Below are 19980 nucleotides of genomic sequence, written 5' to 3' on the forward strand. Positions count from 1 at the left end.
CTCGGGCGGTATTAGAGAGGTCGTCGTAAATTGGTTGTTACCAACATTGTGGCGCGAACGTGCCGTGGCTTCAACTCCACGGGCTATTATTGTTCTGGCCAGCTCAGATGAAATATTGCCCCACTGTGCACGCTCGCACTGTTTTTGCGAACACGAATTTGTTGGTAAAAATATTGGCGGAAATAAGATGCCGCAGACATACGTGTTGTGAGTTGAAATTTATTTCGAATCGTGAAAATTATAATGAAAAAACCTGTAGGTAAAAATCATACCAAGTGTACAATCTACAAATTAAGGACACTATCTCACTAGGACACCAGTGGCGCGCTACCAGCTCTATGAAGGGTACCTTACCTAGTGCTCGCTTGGTTACGTAACCGATATGGTGGTGACGTCCGGGATCACCCGCTAATGGCGCAACCAGTAATAAGTATAGAAGAACTATTTGGCGCCTCATCCACATGACTACCAGTTGCGCTACCAGGATCGCCCCTCCCTTCTTTTACGTCGCAGGTAGGAAGGTACCTACTATAGCAAAAGCAGTGTAAAATTTTCGACGTCCATTTTAAAACTGACGATCCTGCCTATCCTGGTATTTCTCGTCTAGTAGCACAAAATACCACGCGGTGACGTGACCGGGTGGTGCCGCCATAGTGTCTGAGATATTGGCTTTAACAAATCAAATCTTCTAACCTAAATTGATCTTTTCTGACGGGACTCCATTTAATTCTTAGCACGATTCACCGAATCAGTACCTAGACTTATTATATTTATTTACAACACCGCGTTGAAACAATTACTCTAATAATTTAGTCTAATAACTTTTAATAATTTAGCCTAAGATCTTTCCAGCTTATTTCCCACTTCAAGTTTCATCAATATCATAAGCAATAATCCTACCTAGATAAATAATTACAAAATTATGCCATAAAATATAGAAACAGGCACCCTTAGTACAGCAAAATATTTCTTTAACAGGCGCAACGGAGGGGAGACCGGGGCAAAGTGACAATGATCCGCTACCGAAGATAAATTTCTATCACGCCTGGAGATTAGCTGCTATTGTGCAACGGTGTAAGATTAACTGATAAGTGTATGATTGTTAATAATAAAAATGTTTGGATTGGGTGCTTTTAGGGTGAAGCTACCCTATTGTATTATTTATACCGCTACTTCATCAAATAGATACGTGTATCATCTAGGAACGAAATATTGTGGTTTTATTGATGACAGATCACCTGATGATAAACAAGTAGGTAATGATAGAGTCTAGTCTAAGGCTGAGATCTATCTATAGAGCATACTTTGACTTTGCGCAGACTTCAGTTTCAGTTAAATTGAGACAGATTTATGCCAGCAATAAATATAACGCTGTCTCGTTTCAACAGTGTCAGTCTGAGTTAAATCAAAGTGAGATGGGGTGGTAGGTACATGTAGATGTACTGTTTGTTCCGTACTAGATTAAACTTAAACGAAGTGTGCCCTATTAATAAAACTTGCAGAAGTCACTCTGGCAGGTCACAATTAAATTTTTTTTCAAAGTTTCTTTTACTAAAAATTACAGAAATTTACTTGCTGGCGAGTTGATGGTGAAATGACTTGCTAGAACCGACGTGCGATCTCAAAAAGTTTTATTGCTAATGGACACTTTTTTATGTGAGAGTCAATAATCTAGCTGTTCTCATAATGGTCATGCCTTTGCAGTGTTTGACCACGATATACGATAAAATTACGCGAGAATAGGTACCCTGTCATTAGCCATATTCAGTTAATTCTAATTAAATATTATGTAGCATTTTACGTATTTATAACATCCTGATATTATGTCTAATATTAATAATCGAGGTAAATTAACATAGAGCATAGAGTTCAAAATTAATAAAAATTTGCATGTCTGATCGATAATTAAAATGAATAATTATAGGTATTATCGCTGACATTGAACGACATTCTCGATAATTAAAACAAAATACTTGATACATACTTACTCACATTAAAATTTGTAATCGAAACATTTATTTCTAATACGCTGTAGGTAGATATAGGTAGGTACTTTCAATTAGTATAGACTCAAATCAGTTTTATCATTTAGCTTATTAATTTTTTGTTTTCTACTGAAATACTTAATAGAGCTTAATATGGTTAATACCTAGGACTCGATTCACCTCAACTGCAAATAAAGTTTAAAAGTTTTAGAATTTAGCTTCGATTCGCTAATCAGTGTGAATTATTGAATCGATCAAGATTTTGACATAGCAGACGGTTTGCCGTTTGTTATTAACTGAGTAGATGATGTCTACAACTTCGCGGATTTAGGTTTTTCAAATTCCGTGGGAACTCTTTGATTTTCCGAGATAAAATGCAGCATAATATTATGTCCTTCTCCGAGATTAAACATTAAACATTAAAAACTAATTTTATTATGACGATGAATGAACTGAGATGCAAGCTAAAATTTCGTCAAAATCGGTTTAACGAATGGGCCTTTAACAGGTAGTCTTATGTCTGTTTCCGGGATGCAATCTCTGTACTAAAATTTCGTCTAAATCTGTTAAAATAATGGGCTGTGAAATTGTAACAGTCAGACAGACAGAGAGACACGCTTTCGTATTTGTATGTTTGTTTGGACTTCATGAATATTATTTACAAATCAATTCCAGTCAGCATCAGTCTCATATCTTATCACACAATGGTTTTAGAGCCTATCTATTTAATAGAAGAACCATTCAAATAACGCATCTGCACTGTAAACGGAGATCCTCGGATGAAACTATCAATGGCGTCAATAAATATAATAACAATAAAAAAATGTTATTATTGCCAACTAAGTACAATGGGACTTTGTCAGCCGCCTACCGTAATGAAGATGTAATAGGGACGCGTTAATCCTTTGCTGGAAGGGGGTGGCTAGTTTTGAAAAGATGTCATACGAATATGACAGATATTTTGACAGTAATGCAACGGACTCTTCTAAGCTTTAACAACAATTAGCCTCTCTGAATCAGATTTTTAATTTATAATCTAGGCGACTATGTTAATAATAGTTACTGGTTAACAGCGTATCCGAACAAACATAAGGTTCCGTAGCCATAATCATCATCACCATCACCCGATAGACGTCCACTGCTGGACATAGGTCTCTTGTAACCAACGCTACGGGCTGGCCACCTGAATCCGTAGTCATGCAAGTTGCTAACTGTTACAACAGTTGATAACAACAACAACATTAAAAACTTTGGCTGTCATTATTTTATAAATGATATTTTTTTTAAACTATCAAGAAACCTCAACTTAACAATCATCGTCTCAACTCATCGCCGGCTCACTACAGAGCCACGTGTCTCCTTTCAGTATGAGAAGAGTTAACCTATAATAGCTCTCACAGCATGGCAATTTTTATTTATTGTTTTACTATGGAACCCTAAAAATAAACTTTTCTTTGTTTATCCCAGTTCGTCACAAAGGTATGTTCCGTTCTATGGCGTATCCAATTTGTTGAAAGTTGAAATCTGTACAGTTGTTGTTGAAACTTTGCGAAAACTTTGCGAGTTCAACGCGTACCTACCTGAATTAGGTGGCGCAGAAGCACAGGCAGAAGTCTTTAATACAAAGAGGCATTCAACATATTATTATGCTGCACTAGCATAGTTAATTATGAAATTGGAATTAAAAATTAACATAGTTTTTGTGGACTCACGAATCAATAATAATACAATGTAATTTGACTTTAAAAGGTGAATATACCTATGTACGCCGCGACAATTAAAGTCACACTAATAATATTAGGTGCAAATTCTAATTTATGATTCACGCGGATCTAAAATAATAAATTATGTGATCAGGATAAATCTACGATTATAGCAGATTTATTTATTTTTATAGCAGATACTAACTAGTTTCACGATCATCAACCCATCCCATTAAATGCAATTTAAAATCATGGAGGCAACCAAACAATACGCAATGATGCTCAAAACTTAATAATGAATATTACAAACATATTAAACGAGGTTCGACGCTTCGCATCGAAAAATAACTAGCAAGTCATAAAAACATTCATAGCCAGTCCCCTTTGTCAGGTCCAAAGCAAACATTGATGCGTAACTCGATTTTATTCAATTAAAATAACATAAAATTGAAATAATAATTAGTGGGATCCATTACTTGCCAATTTCGCATCAATTTTGACGCGCCCCGTCTATAAAAATAATGCAAAATTAATGCAGATGTAAAAAAAATCATATTTTGATTGACATTTGCCGATGCGACCCCATTAAATGAAACAAGTTTATCTCATACGATATTCAATCGCCGGATGAGTTCCCAGATACTTTAAATAAATAATTTGTTATTAGCATACAGCGCTATGAATTATAATTAATGAATTCCTGATTAAAAAATTTCTTTTCTCTAGTTTTGTTACTTGAAATATTTTATTTTCATCTTAACTTAGTTACGATTAATCAATAATTATCCAAGCCAAATACAGTGAAGCTTTTTTGAGTACGGAAGTTATGTTGATTTTTAAAAGAAAGAAATTCCACTAAAATCTGAATTTAATAAAAACAGCAGAGCTATGATGAACCCTGACAACTAATAATAAAAACTTAAAACTTGTGAGAACGTTTTTCATTTCAACATTTCGCCAATGTTAACTAAAAAGGGAAGCTTTATCAACAACTGCCAATAACAAATTCAAAAGGAAGAGATGCATTTCAAGAGATTTTGTGACAATTTCATTGTAGAAAAAACGTCGCCAATCAAGTTTTAATTTTTAAATAAGAATTCGGTGACGTCTCCCATTGTCGAAACTTCCGTTACTTTCGTTTTTTTTTCGGTAAAAAAGTGTAAATTTTTATAAGAAAAAACTGTTGACGGGGGTCACGCCTTAACCAAAATTAAGGTGTATTCGTACGCAACCTTTTATTGCACTTTGACACGGGATGATCGCAAAAGAATTCTTTGATTACCCGGATCCGTTTTTTTTTTTGTTGAAGATTTTTATTGAGATATCAAAATTGTGAAACGGTGGTTAGATAACGTTACCGTGTCTCAGAATCAACAATAAGCGTAACCCCTTCAGTTAACCAGACGTGAACATTGCATCGATTTAACTTAATCCTTTACATTTTTCTGGGATTCGGGAAATGCAGCACACATTTGAGTATTTTTTTCGTGTCTTTGACTTAAATTATACTTACATATATATATATATATATATATATCTGACTGACTGACTTGCTGATTGACTGATCTATCAACGCACAGCTCATAAACTACTGTACGGATCGGGCTTAAATATGGCATGCAAATCAAATCAATCTTTATTTGCTCAAATGTAGGTTTACAAGATGTTTTACAATTTACTTAAATAGTATCACTACATTTGCCACGCAATGGCATGCAAATATCTATCTGCAGATAGCTATTATAACGTAGCTAAGGAAGGATTTTGGAAATTCAACCCCTAAGGGGTTAAACCTATTTTTAACCGAGTTCAAAAAAGGAGGAGGTTCTCAATTCGTCGGAATCTTTTTTTGAATCTTGGATTGAAGTCCACGCGAACGGAATCGCGAGCATTAAGTAAGTAGAATCCTAATTATTAATATTATAAATGTGAAATTATGGATGTTGGATGTTTGTTACTCAATCACGCAAAAACTACTGGACGGATTTAGATGAAATTTGGAATGGAGATAGATTATACCCTGGATTAAAACAGCTACTTTTTATCCCGGAAAATCAAAAAGTTCCCGCGGGATTTTGAGAAATGAAAAACCACGCGGACGAAGTCGCGGGCATCAGCTAATATAAAATAAATGAACAATTTTTAGACTTTTGACTCGGCATAAAAATTTAAACACTTACTACATACCTACCTAAAATCAACTGTGAAAGCGAAAAATCAAAAGATCAAAAGAAGAACAGAGAATATATAAAAGATTTCGCTAGTAATAGGGCAAAGCACATCAAAGGCTTTGTGTCCGATGGAACGGAAGTGGTGCGGCCAGCGTTTAGGTCCCAGCGTCATAATGACGTGCCCGCAATTGGCTCCTTTACCCTGACATCACGTTCGTTATCGATCGACTTCTTATGGTACCTAAGCTAGGTAGATGTACCTACTTAGAAAGACTATGAAACCTGAAAAGTCAGCGGGTAACTACTCAACACATCCTTAGGAATCGAGACTCGGACTGAGATTTTGAGTAGGAAGCTACATGAATAAAAATTCAGATGAACAACCCAGGGTACTAGAGACTCTTTTCATTTTCCGATACCTTACTCTACTTAGTGACGATTTTGCGTGCAAAAAGTTAGATACACTCAAAATTATTTCAATTGAATAAAATTCAACAATGAGAACAATTAATTATAATTAAATTATAATACGTAGGCTGTATTCTACAAGAGCCATCCATACTATGCCTATCCATACTAATATTATAAATGCGAAAGTGTGTCTGTCTGGCGTTTGCTTGTTTGACTGATCCGTTCCTAAAGATGGCTTGCAACCCGGGGATCGGACATAGGCTACTTTTTACTATACCGGAAAATTGAAGAGTTCCCACAGGACTTTTAAAAATCTAAATCTACGCAGACAAAGGCGCGGGCATCATCTAGTAAAAGATATAGGTAGGTACACAGCCAAAAAAAGGACAAATCCCAAGCAACCAAAAAAGATCAATCAAACATCGTTCAATAAACATTTTATCTGCTTCAATATTTGCACATCCGAATACCCATCTAAGAGCCGGAACAAAACGCCTCACCAGATCACAATAGCGCGGTTTGACTGTAACCTGACACCCACAAAATTGTAAGAACTATCAAACTACACTTGAATGAATGAATGAATGAAATATTGTGCTTTACTGTGCACCAATAGATAAATAAGTATATATGCAAAACATTTAAAAAAACAAATTTTAAAAAATAGGTACAGTTGGGATTTTTATCACTTTGAAGCGATCTCTACCAGGCACGAGGAGTAAACCAAAATAGTCTCTCCTACCAGGTCACCAGATTGAGGAGGTTTTAACAACTAAGTGAAAAAGGGATTAGGGTGTATCTTCATACTTGATCATCCATACTAATATTATAAATGCGAAAGTGTGTCTGTCTGTTAGCCTTTCACGGCCCATCCGTGCAACCGATTTTGACCAAATTTGGTACAACGATAGCTTGCATCCCGAGGAAGGACATAGGCTACTTTTATCCCGGAAAATCAAAGAGTTCCCACGGGATTTTCAAATCCTAAGTCCACGCGGACGAAGTCGCGGACATCATCTAGTAAGCAATAAAGCGTTGCTTGGAACTTTTATGTCGTAGTCTGTAGTCGTACAAATTGATGTCAATAAATTTAGTAATTTTTTAAACGTGCGCTTTTCTAAGCTCATCAACTGTGGTTTTACACCATGCAAAGTCTTCTACCTGCTTGCAAAAGTTCCGTCAAAATCAATTCAGCCATATTCATTTAACTTTAAAATACTCGAATATTCCCTTTTAAAATACTCGAATACTCCCTTTTAAAAATTCAGTATTCCAAACATACCTACTTAGGTACTAGGTACCTATATTAGACCATCGATGATTCCAAAGATACAGTCCCTCATTCTTTCTAATCATTGGTCAGTTTCTAAATATTGTACCAACAACGTTTTATTTAAAAGTTTAATATATTCAAGGCTTTAAAATCAAAGTAGTATTTATCTTTTAATGGGCACATTCGCACCGTATTAGAACATCACTCTATTCTTATACAATTTACACAAACCCATGAATTTAATATTAAAATTATTTTTTTGCTTCAGTTACTCTAAAAATAAATATTGATAGATAATAGGTACAAGTAGAATTTTATTGCACGCGAAATCCGATATTTTCGTACTTTTACAAAAGTACCGATCAATTTTTGCCTAATCCAGGAATCGAGACAGACAATTGATTTCCGCTTCCTATGGGCAGATAACGACACACCCCTTATCCGAAACTTGAATCATTCGTTCGTAAATATGTCTTTATTCATATTATAGATGGCTTAGGTATATCTACTGCAATCTTCACACTAGAGTAATCTTATTAAGATCGAGAGGGATTGCGTGATGCGTCGTTCCGTACTAAACCTCGTACTTGGCCGGTTTTTTACCATTCAAAATAACTTCAGCATCGTAACTTAAAACAAGACAGTGTACAAAACATATTATTTAAAAAATAATGAAGTGCGACACAAACAAAAAAAAAGTGAAAATAACAGAGCTACTTAAGGAGATCAATAAAGTAAACAGTTTACTACCGACGTTGACATTCGTTTCAAAGCTTCAGTTTTAGGGTGTTATTTATTAACTAGTCCACTCATTGATTTTTTACACTTAATCCTCACTTGACCCCGGTACAAGTGGTTCTTTTGAAAGGTTGACGCCCCAACGACGTTGTCTAATTAAACAAACGTAGACAAACTGCAATACAGTCTTAACACCGTCTATGTATTTTATTTTTTAATTAACTATTTACCAAGATATTTACCAATTTTATTTATTCCAATACGGTAGTATTGGAATAAATAAAATTGGGTATACTATCGTCCTTTATTTAAAAAGAGGTTACGGTGTAGCGGTAAAGTTGTTTTTGAGCTATCGCCAATAATGTGGGAATTTTCATAAATCAATGTTCCAAAAAAAGAATGCTGCTTACAAAAATGTCTTTGGCTGCTTAGTACCAAGGTGTTTAGTTAACTTTTAGTTTGGTTTGGTAGCATTTTTTAGGGTTCTGTACCTCAAAAGGAAAAAGGAATCCGTATGTCTGTTTGTCTGCCTGTCTGTCAGTCCGTCTGTCGTGACCTATAGACAGAGTCATGTAAAATCCGTACCCTTATATAAATGCGAAAGTGTGTTTGTTTGTTGGTTTGTCCTTCAATCACGTCGCAACGGTGCAACGGATTGACGTGATTTGTTGCATGGGTATAGATAAAGACCTGGAGAGTGACATAGGCTACTTTTTATCCCGGAAAATCAAAGAGGAAGAAGGAGATCCCACGGGATTTTTAAAAATCTAATTCCACGCGGAAGAAGTCGCGGGCGTCAGCTTGTTGTTTAATAATAATAAAATGTATTTTTAAATGCAAAAATCAAAAATGTGAAACAAGGTGAAGATATCAAACCAAAAAAAATAGTAGTCTCAAGTAGAGAAATTAAAAGTGTTCTGCCTCACATTCCTCTTCTAAACTGTACCTATATTTATCAGTTAAAGAATAATGCAAAGTTAAAAGAGTAAAACTTACCGCCCACGCGTATCTTCTGTCTAAAGGCTGCCCGACCCATTTGCCGTTGAATGGTCCATACTTAGTTCCACAAGGAATATTGACTCTGGAGAATACACCACCAGACTTGAGTATCAGCTCACTCGGCAAATTCAATTCTAACTTCTCATTCTCATCATTGAAATCTTCGTTTCTATCTGGGCTTTTGGACTCTAAAAACCTTTCATTCGGTAAATCTAAAGGCCTTTGTAAATAGTTGCGTGTGTAGTCGTAGCTCGAAAGATATGTGTCGTTCAGGCCAAAGTCCAAAGCATTATAGTACTCTTTCATATCAGTGCCAGGGGCCATAGTCTCTTGCTTGATGTGGACTAGGGTGGGCGCGGGGTCTGATGCTGTAGAGTCCGTCGGGCTTGGAGGAGGACTGGCAGACTCCTGGCTGTCTGCCGCTGTTGAAAAGAAACTCGGTTAATCGAAATTATATTTAACTAGCTTATGCTCGCGACTTCGTCCGCGTGAACTACACAAATTTCAAACCCCTATTTCACTCCCTTAGGGGTCGAATTTTCAAAAATCCTTTCATAGCGAACACCTACGTCATAATAGCTATCTGAATACCAAATTTCAGCCCGATCCGTCCAGTAGTTTGAGCTGTGCGTTGATAGATCAGTCAGTCAGTCAGTCAGTCACCTTTTAGACTAGCTTATGCTCGCAACTTCGTCCGCGTGGACTACACAAATTTCAAACCCCTATTTCACCCCCTTAGGGGTTGAATTTTAAAAAATTCTTTCTTAGCGGATGCCTACATCATAATAGCTATCTGCATGCCAAATTTCAGCCTGATCCGTCCAGTAGTTTGAGCTGTGCGTTGATAGATCAGCCAGTCAGTCAGTCGCCTTTTTCCTTTTATATATTTAGATTATTTCTTTAGGTTTTAAAATACTTGTGTTTGTGTAAGATTCGTGTAAAAAGTATTCAACCGTTGTTAGTTTTAATTTTGATTCAAAGGCCTGTTCAAAGGTACCTACTATGTCAGAGAGAGGACTGAATTTTAAACTTTAAACTCTTGCTTATTTTAGAACGACTGAGCCTGTTATAGGTAGGTACTACTCAAGTTTTTCACTGTTAATATACCTAATAGCTACATTTACGAAAATTAAGAAGATTATTTAAAAGAAACCTGGTTTTGGTAACATAACGCAATAAGTTGTAGTTTCTGTATTCTGAGATAGGTATACGTTGTCCTCTTATTTTCTTTTCTATCGGGGACTGCCTAACATAATATTATGATAAAATCTGTTCCTATTTTACCAAAGATAGGTATTAAGTATTCTGCGGGAGTACCAGAGAGCCTAGTTTTTATTAGTAAGTAAACCAAGCAACTCCTTGACAACACGAACCTGTCTTATATCAGACGTAAATAAAAAAATTATGGAATGCAAGATGGTGATCGCATTATGCCTGGTTTCCGCTCGCCACAAAGAGCTTCCGCTTGTCTCTTGTCTCTCAGAGCATCCCTCCGAAATGCAAATCAACATGAAGATATGCCTTTGTTTTTTATTTGCGTTTTTTTTGCGTCTGTAGCGATTATTAGCAAAACATACAAATATGCAAAACCAGTAGACCTATAGAGTATAGATTTTGTAGATTGTGTATACACAATCTTTTTTTTTATTTATTCAGATACAAGTTAGCCCTTGACTGCAATCTCACCTGATGGTAAGTGATGATGCAGTCTAAGATGATAGCGGGCTAACCTGGAAGGGGTGTGGCAGTTTTTATTAAACCCATACCCCTTTGGTTTCTACACGGCATCGTACCGGAACGCTAAATCGCTTGGCGGCACGGCTTTGCCGGTAGGGTGGTAACTAGCCACGGCCGAAGCCTCCCACCAGACCAGACCAGAAATTTAGAAATTATAAAATTCCAAACCCCTGCCAGGAATCGAACCCGGGACCTCCCACTAATAAGACCACAGAGCTCACCACTGCGCCAGGGAGGTCGTCAAAATATCTACATAATCATTAAACATATTTAAATTTTTTTTGTGTGATGTAACCACAAATCCACGGTTTTCGAATTTATTCCTTTACTTGTGCTATAATACCTACCTGCCCATGATTCTAGGCCAACGGGAAGTACCCCATAGGTTTTCTTGACGGACAGACGAACAGACAGACAAAAAAGTGATCCTATAAGGGTTCCTTTTTACCTTTCGAGGTATGGAACCCTAAAAACTAACATAAGTACATACTTACATACCTATATCTCCATGAATCCTGAAAATATTACACTCCTTTTTTGGGCAGTCGTGTAGAAAAATAGAGTTTTAATAAAAAGAATATATTATCCTAATAATAAAAAGCTATCTATCTTGTCCCAGTAGCCAGATGATTTATTAACCCATTACCAACAAAAAAAAAGTACAAAGACAAACAGCTAACAACAGTGTTTAGCGAAGGAAACAAATTCATTACAGCGACGCGACGCAACGCGTGTCATCAATAAACTACATCCCCCAGGCAAATACAGCTGAAAGAGACACTCCATAAATCATAACCGCCCCATTACTACTAATATACTTGTTAAAACAACCCCCCTATCTTGTCCATACGTCTTCCAGCGCGTGGCGGTGAAAAAATAAAAAGTTTTGAAACTAAAACTCGTAGATCGCAAAATAAAACGGCTGAATTTTTGTGGATCTCTTTTAAGACCATTACGCTTAGTATAAGTTTTACTCATTTTTAACCGACTTGAAAAAAGGAGGAGGTTCTCAATTCGACTGTATATTTTTTTTTGTATGTTTGTTACGCGATTACTCCGTCAATTACAATGACGTCAAGCCTCGACGTTTTGTTAAGTTCCCTAACTATCGTAAACTGTTTTTATTTTATTTTTATTTATTCAGATACAAGTTAGCCCTTGACTGCAATCTCACCTGGTGGTAACTGATGATGCAGTCTAAGATGGAAGCGGGTTAACCTGGAAGGGGTATGGCAGTTTTTATTAAACCAATGCCCCTTTGGTTTCTACTCGGTATCGTACCGGAACATTAAACCGCTTGGCGGCACGACTTGGCTGGCAGGGTGGTAACTAGCCACGGCCAAAACCTTCCACCAGACCAGACCAGAAATTTAGAAATTATAAAATTCCAAACCCCTGCTAGGAATCGAACCCGGGACCTCCCGGCTCCCACTAATAAGACCACAGTGCTTACCACTGCGCCAGGGACGTCACCAAAACAAAACAACTGTGCTCCAACACACACACAGGACAGTGACAGGATCTGACTCCGTCAATGCCCTATACCTACGTCAACAAATTGTGTAGGTTCTTACTAAGTTGCACCAAACACATTAGCATTTTATTATAACGTTTGGAGTAGCTCAGTTAAAGTTACTATGACTCTCTTGCTTTGTAGTCGGATAAAACAACCCCTATCTTGTCCATTACATCTAATGCCACGTGGCGTTAAAAAAACACAAAATTAGACGCTCGATAGACCTCAAACACAATGAGATTACAGGAGGAATGATAACTGCTTAGCATTATAAAAGTGCAGTTTCGTACAATAAGCAGGATATGCGTGAACGTGTCTAAAGAATCCCTTTTTTTAATCAAAGCACCATTGCATTCTTTACTGTGGTTCTTTAACTCGGTTGCTATGCCGGTTCACCTGTCGCAAATTTATTTATAATTTCACTTTTCTGAAAGCTTAGAATACCCTTTAGTCAACCTAACCTAAAAAGATTTTTCATGAAGTTCATATTGGAATCTGCTCGACTCTTCCTTATAAATTTTTCAATACAATTCTAATCCTAAAAACCACAGTTGTCTATTTTTGTAAAAACTTAATCGTTAAATGTTAATTTCAATTTTTAAGCTTTTTTTGTTGAGCGTTGTCTCTGTCACTCATATCTATCTATATGACGTCTTGTCGGTCTCAATGACAGAGACAATGCTCTACAAATCCGCTATCTCCTTCTAAAGGTCGATGTACCTACATTATTTTCTGCCGCATACTGTACTCAATTATTTATTGATTTATCATTATTAATGTAAATGAAGACTCTTTACCTAATGGTTTTCTTAAAAAAGAAAAAAGCTAAGTGTTGTTGTACCTATCTACCTAGCCTTTTTAGCACCTTTTTAGCCTTTTTATTTTTTTAGCTTTTTGTTCCTAAACGGCATACATACTTATTTCAACAAAAGAAAACGAAATTTAAATCTCGCTGGGGCTGGACAAAATGAGGTGTCGTAAAAATGCGTTCGAATTTCAAATTCAAATTAGCCATCGCGTAGATCGTTCGGAGTTTTGTGAGTGTTGGCTGCGTGCACGGACAATGCGGAGGAGTCATCGTTAAATCTCTGGTTTCCGCAGAAACTTTAAACGACGGATTTAAAATGAGAACAAGATGTGTGAACAGGGCATGGTGTGGAGATAATTTATTACAAAAATTACTTTGAATAAGTTTCCTTTTAAGAAAAGCTTTCATGAACTCGAGCGGCTCACGTAGGTGCCTACCTACTTATAATTTTGTTTTTAAAGGAAATGAAAGCTCCTGAAGCTCCTGCATCGTCGATGATGATAAACCCATCATCCCACTACTGAGTACAGGTATTATATGTGCTCATGAGAAAGGTTTAGGCCACAGTCCGCCACGCTGGCCAAGTGTAGATTGGCAAACTTCACCTTTGAAAACATTATGGAGAACTAAATACACACTCATCATCTTAAAAACTATCCCATCTGAGACCTTCCGTGGCGTTCACTGCGTAAATCATAAATGTCCTTAGTTAAGTGACACGAAAACAATCTACGTACGTATTTTATGGTACTCAGCATACTATATACTACATATAAGTCATTGGTACTGCTGTATAGCTGTATACTACATATAAGTCATTGGTACTTAGAATAAAATCCTCTTCAGTGCGAAGCTAGGGCGGGTCGCTAGTGTATAATAAATGAGGCTTATGACCTGCACTAAGACATGAGCTCAAACTTAAAAGAAAATTAGCATTTTAATACATCAGAGGCTATGTCCGAAGACCCCACGGCAAGTCGATTTCACGTGTTAGCTACGGCGACTGACAATAACCTCAGCTGGCGACTGTGTCACACTCACAGAGTTCACAGGCCGAACATCATAAAATTCTCTCAATACTACAATGACACTCATTATAATAAATTAGCACTCTTATTTGTACGTAATAAGGGTTAAAATGCCGTGTTCGTGTTGGAAAATTAAGCAGGCGTGCAAACTGCATGCCTCATCGGACATACATTTGCAAAATAGGTACTCATTTGACGACCGTGAGTGTTTCGTTGAAAGCAAAACTTTCTAATAATATCCTAATACTAGATGATGCCCGCGACTTCGCGTGTATTTAGATTTTTTTTAAATTCCATGTAAACTCTTCGATTTTGGGATAAAGATTAGTAGATGTGCGCTTCCGGGGACCGGGATGCACGTTATTTCTGTGCCACGTGAAAATCGGTGATGGGGATGGGCCGTGAAAACGTAACAGACAGACAGACCGATAACAACAACCAAAAAAATAGCTACTGAACACATTCCTAATAAGTTTGAAAGTTGTGACCAAAATAAACAAACATATTTTAGGGTTTTTTAATTGTTAATTTTTAGTGCCATCTGTGGATTAGGTATTTTGTTTTGAGGCGGTCAAAGATAACAATTAAACGAAATATATTACAATAAAACAAATTAAAAAAATATACCTACACGTCGCAGGTCTTTTCCAAGGTACGGAACCCTTGGTGTAGGAGTTTGACTTCAAAAGGAAAAAGAACCCTTATTGGATCACTTCGATGTCTGTCTGTCTATCTGTCTGTATGTGTGTCCGTCTGTCATGTCTGTCAAGAAAACCTATAGGGTACTTTCCGTTGACCTAGAATTATAAAATTTGGCAGGTAGATAGGTCTTATAGCACAAGTAAAGGAATTTGAAAAGCGTAAATATGTAGTTACATCACAAAAAAAAACTGTACCCGAGTACAGAACCCACGATGCATGAGTCTGATTCGCACCTGGCCGGTTTTTTCTTATTAAAGTATCTACTATTAGCAACCACAACAATAAAAGCAATAAAATCATATAACTGGGCACTGAAAACCACAAGCAACTTAAAAACTTTTGCATCTTGATTATATAAACAAACCCTTGACAAATCTTAACAACTTAAGCTGTATCAAACAAACAATACAAACAACCTTCTCAAGCCGGCGGCGACCGCCAAAAGCTGGCACCTCCATGTTGCCACAGATAAAATACCCTACAGATTATAATCTGTCATAATTTTGGGTTGTTTCAAAGGTCGTTTCGCACACCCTTAACAGATTCAGATAACACTCGATTGGCTCCACAAAAAACTTAAACACGTTAGGGGTTTTATTTTTGTGTTTGTTGATTTTATTTATAAGTACATGTATCTACCTACCTACCAGATACCAGAGGGTCTGCCGGGATAGTACTAGTAGTGCGCAAAAATGCGCCCTCTTGGGCGTTATTATAAAAAAAATGCACTCACTTCGCGCGCACTTTTTCATTCCCGACCAAAAAAGAGGGTTATAAGTTATAAGTCTGACGTGTGTAGTGTATCTGTGCATCTGTATGTAGCATTGTAGCTTCTAAAAGGATTAACCAATTTAGATTTAGTTTTCTCCCAATTATGATGTAAGCTTTTTTTTCTATTCTGTACCTATTTAAAAAAAAATTGCGTTTACTTCACTCGTGCTTTTTCATACGAGTAGATACAATTTTTCAATTTGATTTCCACATTCCAGACATTAATAGAGCATCTAATCTGTAGAAATAACAAAAAAAGTTGCTTATTTGACCAAGATTTTTAATTATTTTTTATTGAAAATGATGCGTTGATCCAATTGCTAACAGTCTAAAGTTCAAAGTTCTGTTTGGATCGCAGAAATTAAATGTAGGTAGGTACCTACACGCAACTAAATCGGCCCAGTAGGTAAAATTCGAAGCAACTTGGCTGTGACGGACGGACAAACACATGAGTGATCCGTTTTTTCAATCGGACGTACGGAACCCTACAAAAGGTACCTACAGTGCTCTCTATTATATTGTGAAAACCGTTACCAGCGGTTTAATAATACCACGTAGGTACATATCTAATAATTACCCCGTTATAGTCTAGTGGTTAAGTACTGGTTAGCTCATTCGGTAATAGATTATGAGATCCCGAGTTTGAGACCCAGGTCGGACCAAATAATTGTCATTGGTACTTTTCTGTCAAGAAATTCTCAATAGTATCCCAGAGTTTAGAAGTTGGCGGTGCGGATGAACTCTATGTCTATCATTCAGTGTTAGACACTGAGACTCACTGAGTTAGCGAATCAGTAGGTATAGGCAGGTGAAGGAAGCACTTGACTCTGCGATCTACATCTGCTAACCAACAACCACAAAGTTACCTACTAGAGGTTCAACGAAGCCATCTAGACAAGTGAGCAATCGTCGTGCGGTAAGGGGGAGCGACCCGAGACGACCCCAGTAATTCAGGGACCTATACCTATAGATATGGCAGAGACATGGCAAGTCATTGTGGCCCTCATTTACCACGATATCAAAGGCGTCGGAGTAGGTACTGTCTCTCCTTAAATATCTACTGCGTTGGAAGAATATCCTTAAAAGATGGTAGGTATACCAGAAAGGAGTCACGATCCTCAATAATAAGTTAACGACGCGAGGGGGAAGAGGAAGGAATTCATCTAATTATTATTAATTACTTATCTCGATAATAGTTATTCACCTACCTATCTAATAATAATTAAGGAAAACCGTTAAATTAGATCTCTTATAGGTAATATTTTCCTCTTCTGTTAGCGGAAATAGGTAGGTATCTTTTTAGTTCCTGTTTTTATTTAACTTTATATTGGTATACGTAGGTATATAATATGTACCTAGATAGGGTGTAGTATACCTACTACACCCTATCTAGTACTATAATACTAGGTTCATTAGGTAGGTAGTTAATCAGAGCACTCATCAATGTTCGGCCTACCTACCTAGGGTACCTATAGGTAATATGTCTAAGATATTTTTTTTTAAACCTCGCCTTTTTCGCCGAAGATTCCGTAGTTGGAATACATAACAAATTTAATATTTATTAAGTTAAATTATTAATCTATCATCTCCACAAATCTCTTACCTACTTATATCACTTACCTATAGGTACATAAATTTCTATCAACTTAATTATTCACAACATAATTTTATATTTTTACATATGGGCGGGCGGGCGGTAATTTTTGTAATTTTTCATGATTAAGTCAAATTAAACTATAGGAGTTTAAAAATAAATAAAAATCTAATGTAACATACCTATAACATTTGTGCAAATAAAGTCCCTATCTTTCTACCTTACATTAGATAATACCTACTCCACCGATCTAATCACACTTTAAAATTTCGACACCCCCATTTCCCAATAACATTTTTTGAATTATTTAATTTAAAGGTTGAATACTTAAGCATTATTTCAAGTTGATAGTATTAGTAATTTTCCTACTGAAATAAGCTGGTATGACAGACGGACAGACGGGTCGAGTTAGTCGTACCTACCATACCTACGTAAGGGTTCTTATTTACTAATTTGGTACAAAACCCTAAAACACTATACTGTGTCAAAGCTTACCGGACATCTTCATTTTCCGGCAACGGTCAATTTTCTCACAGCATTCTATATTTTCTACAAGTCCATGAACACATCAACATAAAGTTTCCAAAATCAATTTAGTTAATTAGAGTCACTGTTTAATCGTGTTAACAAAATCATATTGTTTATTATAAAAATAGGTAAGTATTTTTTTAATCACAGTCATATTATCCTTAGCACACAGCACTATCCAAAATTAAAAAAAAGTAGATACGTTTACGGTTTATTTAAAGACTGTCTTTAGTGATGTGTACGCGTTACGTTCGACCGATTCGACGTCGATAGTGCAGTGCCGTCGGTTATCGCAAGATATGTGCGACGGCCGCGACGAACGCTCCCAGAGTAACGAGAGGAGGCGAGAGCTCATCCCTAGAATCCCGAATCATACCCTCGCCCGGGCCGCCCCTTCCCCTCACACCCCGCCTTGTCTTTGTACCGCACCCCTCTCTTTCATACGAGTTTCGGGGACGTTTATACAATGTTATCTGAAAACATTGATGCGAATATTTTTCTCTGAATTTCTATTAGATACCTACACTGAATTTATTAATTTACGCGAGTATTTTTTCTCTGATTTTTAATTAGGTAGGTAGGTACACTGTATTTTCAAAATATTTTTCTGGCTTGATAGAGTTGATATACGGATGTCTTTGTTCTATCGTACTAACTTCAAACAGGAGCTTTGACTTCTGGTTACGATATCAAAATGTTTGTTTTTCTTGTATCGTATCGATGACGCAGCTGTACCTCTGTTACCATGATTTACATCGATAACGTTCAAACAATGGCACCAGTTATCGGCTTCGCTTATAAGAATTCCAGGTACCTACCTACCGACATTCGATCTTTTTGTTTCTATTTCCAACGAGCTCCCTTATTCATTCATGTGCGACATAAAGTATGTAACTATGACTGACGATCAAGTACACCTATAATCACTCTAGTACAGATATTAAAAAGGAAAAACAAAGGAACGTTTTGATTAATAGGTAGGTAAGTATAATAAACCACCAATATTTTTTACGTGTCAAACTCAATCACGAATCGGAAGCCAATCGCTACTTATTTGCATAAATTTCTCAACCAATGAACAGAATTGATTACCCCATTGAGACATTAAAATTTAACTACAAAAAGGTTCAAAGATCATTTGCGCTAATGTAAATTTAATACGAAATAACAAATTCGTAGTCTATAAGACATTTTAAAATTGAAAATGGAACGATTTCGAATTTAGAACATCGTAGCGTCGCGTCGGCGAGACTCGTGGACGGTGGAAAATTGATGTTTTCAGCGTTGCATTACACCTTCTGAAAATAGCTAGTGTGGAAAGTGAGACGGCAGATAACTAGATAACGTTTGAGATCAGCGCCCGAAGTCGCGATTGGTCGATGGTGGCTGTGGGCGGGGCCGGCGACGGATGCACCAATGGGATGCTCCTTATTATCTGCGTCTTTGTCTGTCAGCGGAGTCTGCGGGTACAGGTGCCTCGCATCAGACAACTCGTTGACTTTTCCGCTTTTCCCGGCCACAACACGAGTATGTAGGCTGTATACAGGCAGGTATTAGGTATAGGTATATGAAGCTCATAGAATTGAAGAGATTTATAACATAAAATTTGAAATTGCTTATCACCTAAGTATTTTATAAGTGCGAAAGAAGGTTTGTTTGTTGTTTTGTCCTTCAATCACGTCGCAACAGAACAACGAGTTGACGTGTTTTTGCACGGATCTACCTATATCTAGGTAGGTACCTACCAGTGGCGTGCAGCTCATAGAAGCATAAACGCACTGCTTACCCTCATTGTAATAAATCAATGCTTATTTTTCATTATAACCTGCCGTAAAATAAGTTCATACCTAAATGCATACCCTGGCTTGAACTCCTGTGCACGCCATTGGTACCTACCCATTAAACCTGGAGAGTGCCATATAGTACCTTTTATCCCGGAAAATCAAAGAGCTCCCAACGTGGTTTATAAAAACCTAAATCGACGCGGACGAAGTTGCGGGAATCGGTTAATGATAC

At 36.9% G+C, this 19980-nt stretch overlaps 1 protein-coding gene across 3 annotated transcripts in view; it reads right to left on the reverse strand.

The window, feature by feature from the left end:
- LOC117991333 (transcription factor hamlet-like) overlaps positions 1-19980 on the reverse strand; it is a 135869-nt gene that overhangs the window by 39181 nt on the left and 76708 nt on the right. For 2 of the 3 annotated variants that reach the window (XM_034978899.2, XM_034978898.2), the window contains exon 3: positions 9278-9702. In XM_034978899.2, coding sequence (XP_034834790.1) covers positions 9278-9702 — 425 coding nt within the window. Of the gene's footprint in view, positions 1-9277; positions 9703-17931; positions 18327-19980 lie in introns of those variants that run through there. The other variant, XM_034978900.2, reaches the window with a different exon arrangement.

The sequence above is a fragment of the Maniola hyperantus genome, chromosome 19 (genome assembly GCF_902806685.2).
Source record: "Maniola hyperantus chromosome 19, iAphHyp1.2, whole genome shotgun sequence".
In the NCBI taxonomy this organism is placed as follows: Eukaryota; Metazoa; Arthropoda; class Insecta; order Lepidoptera; family Nymphalidae; genus Maniola; species Maniola hyperantus.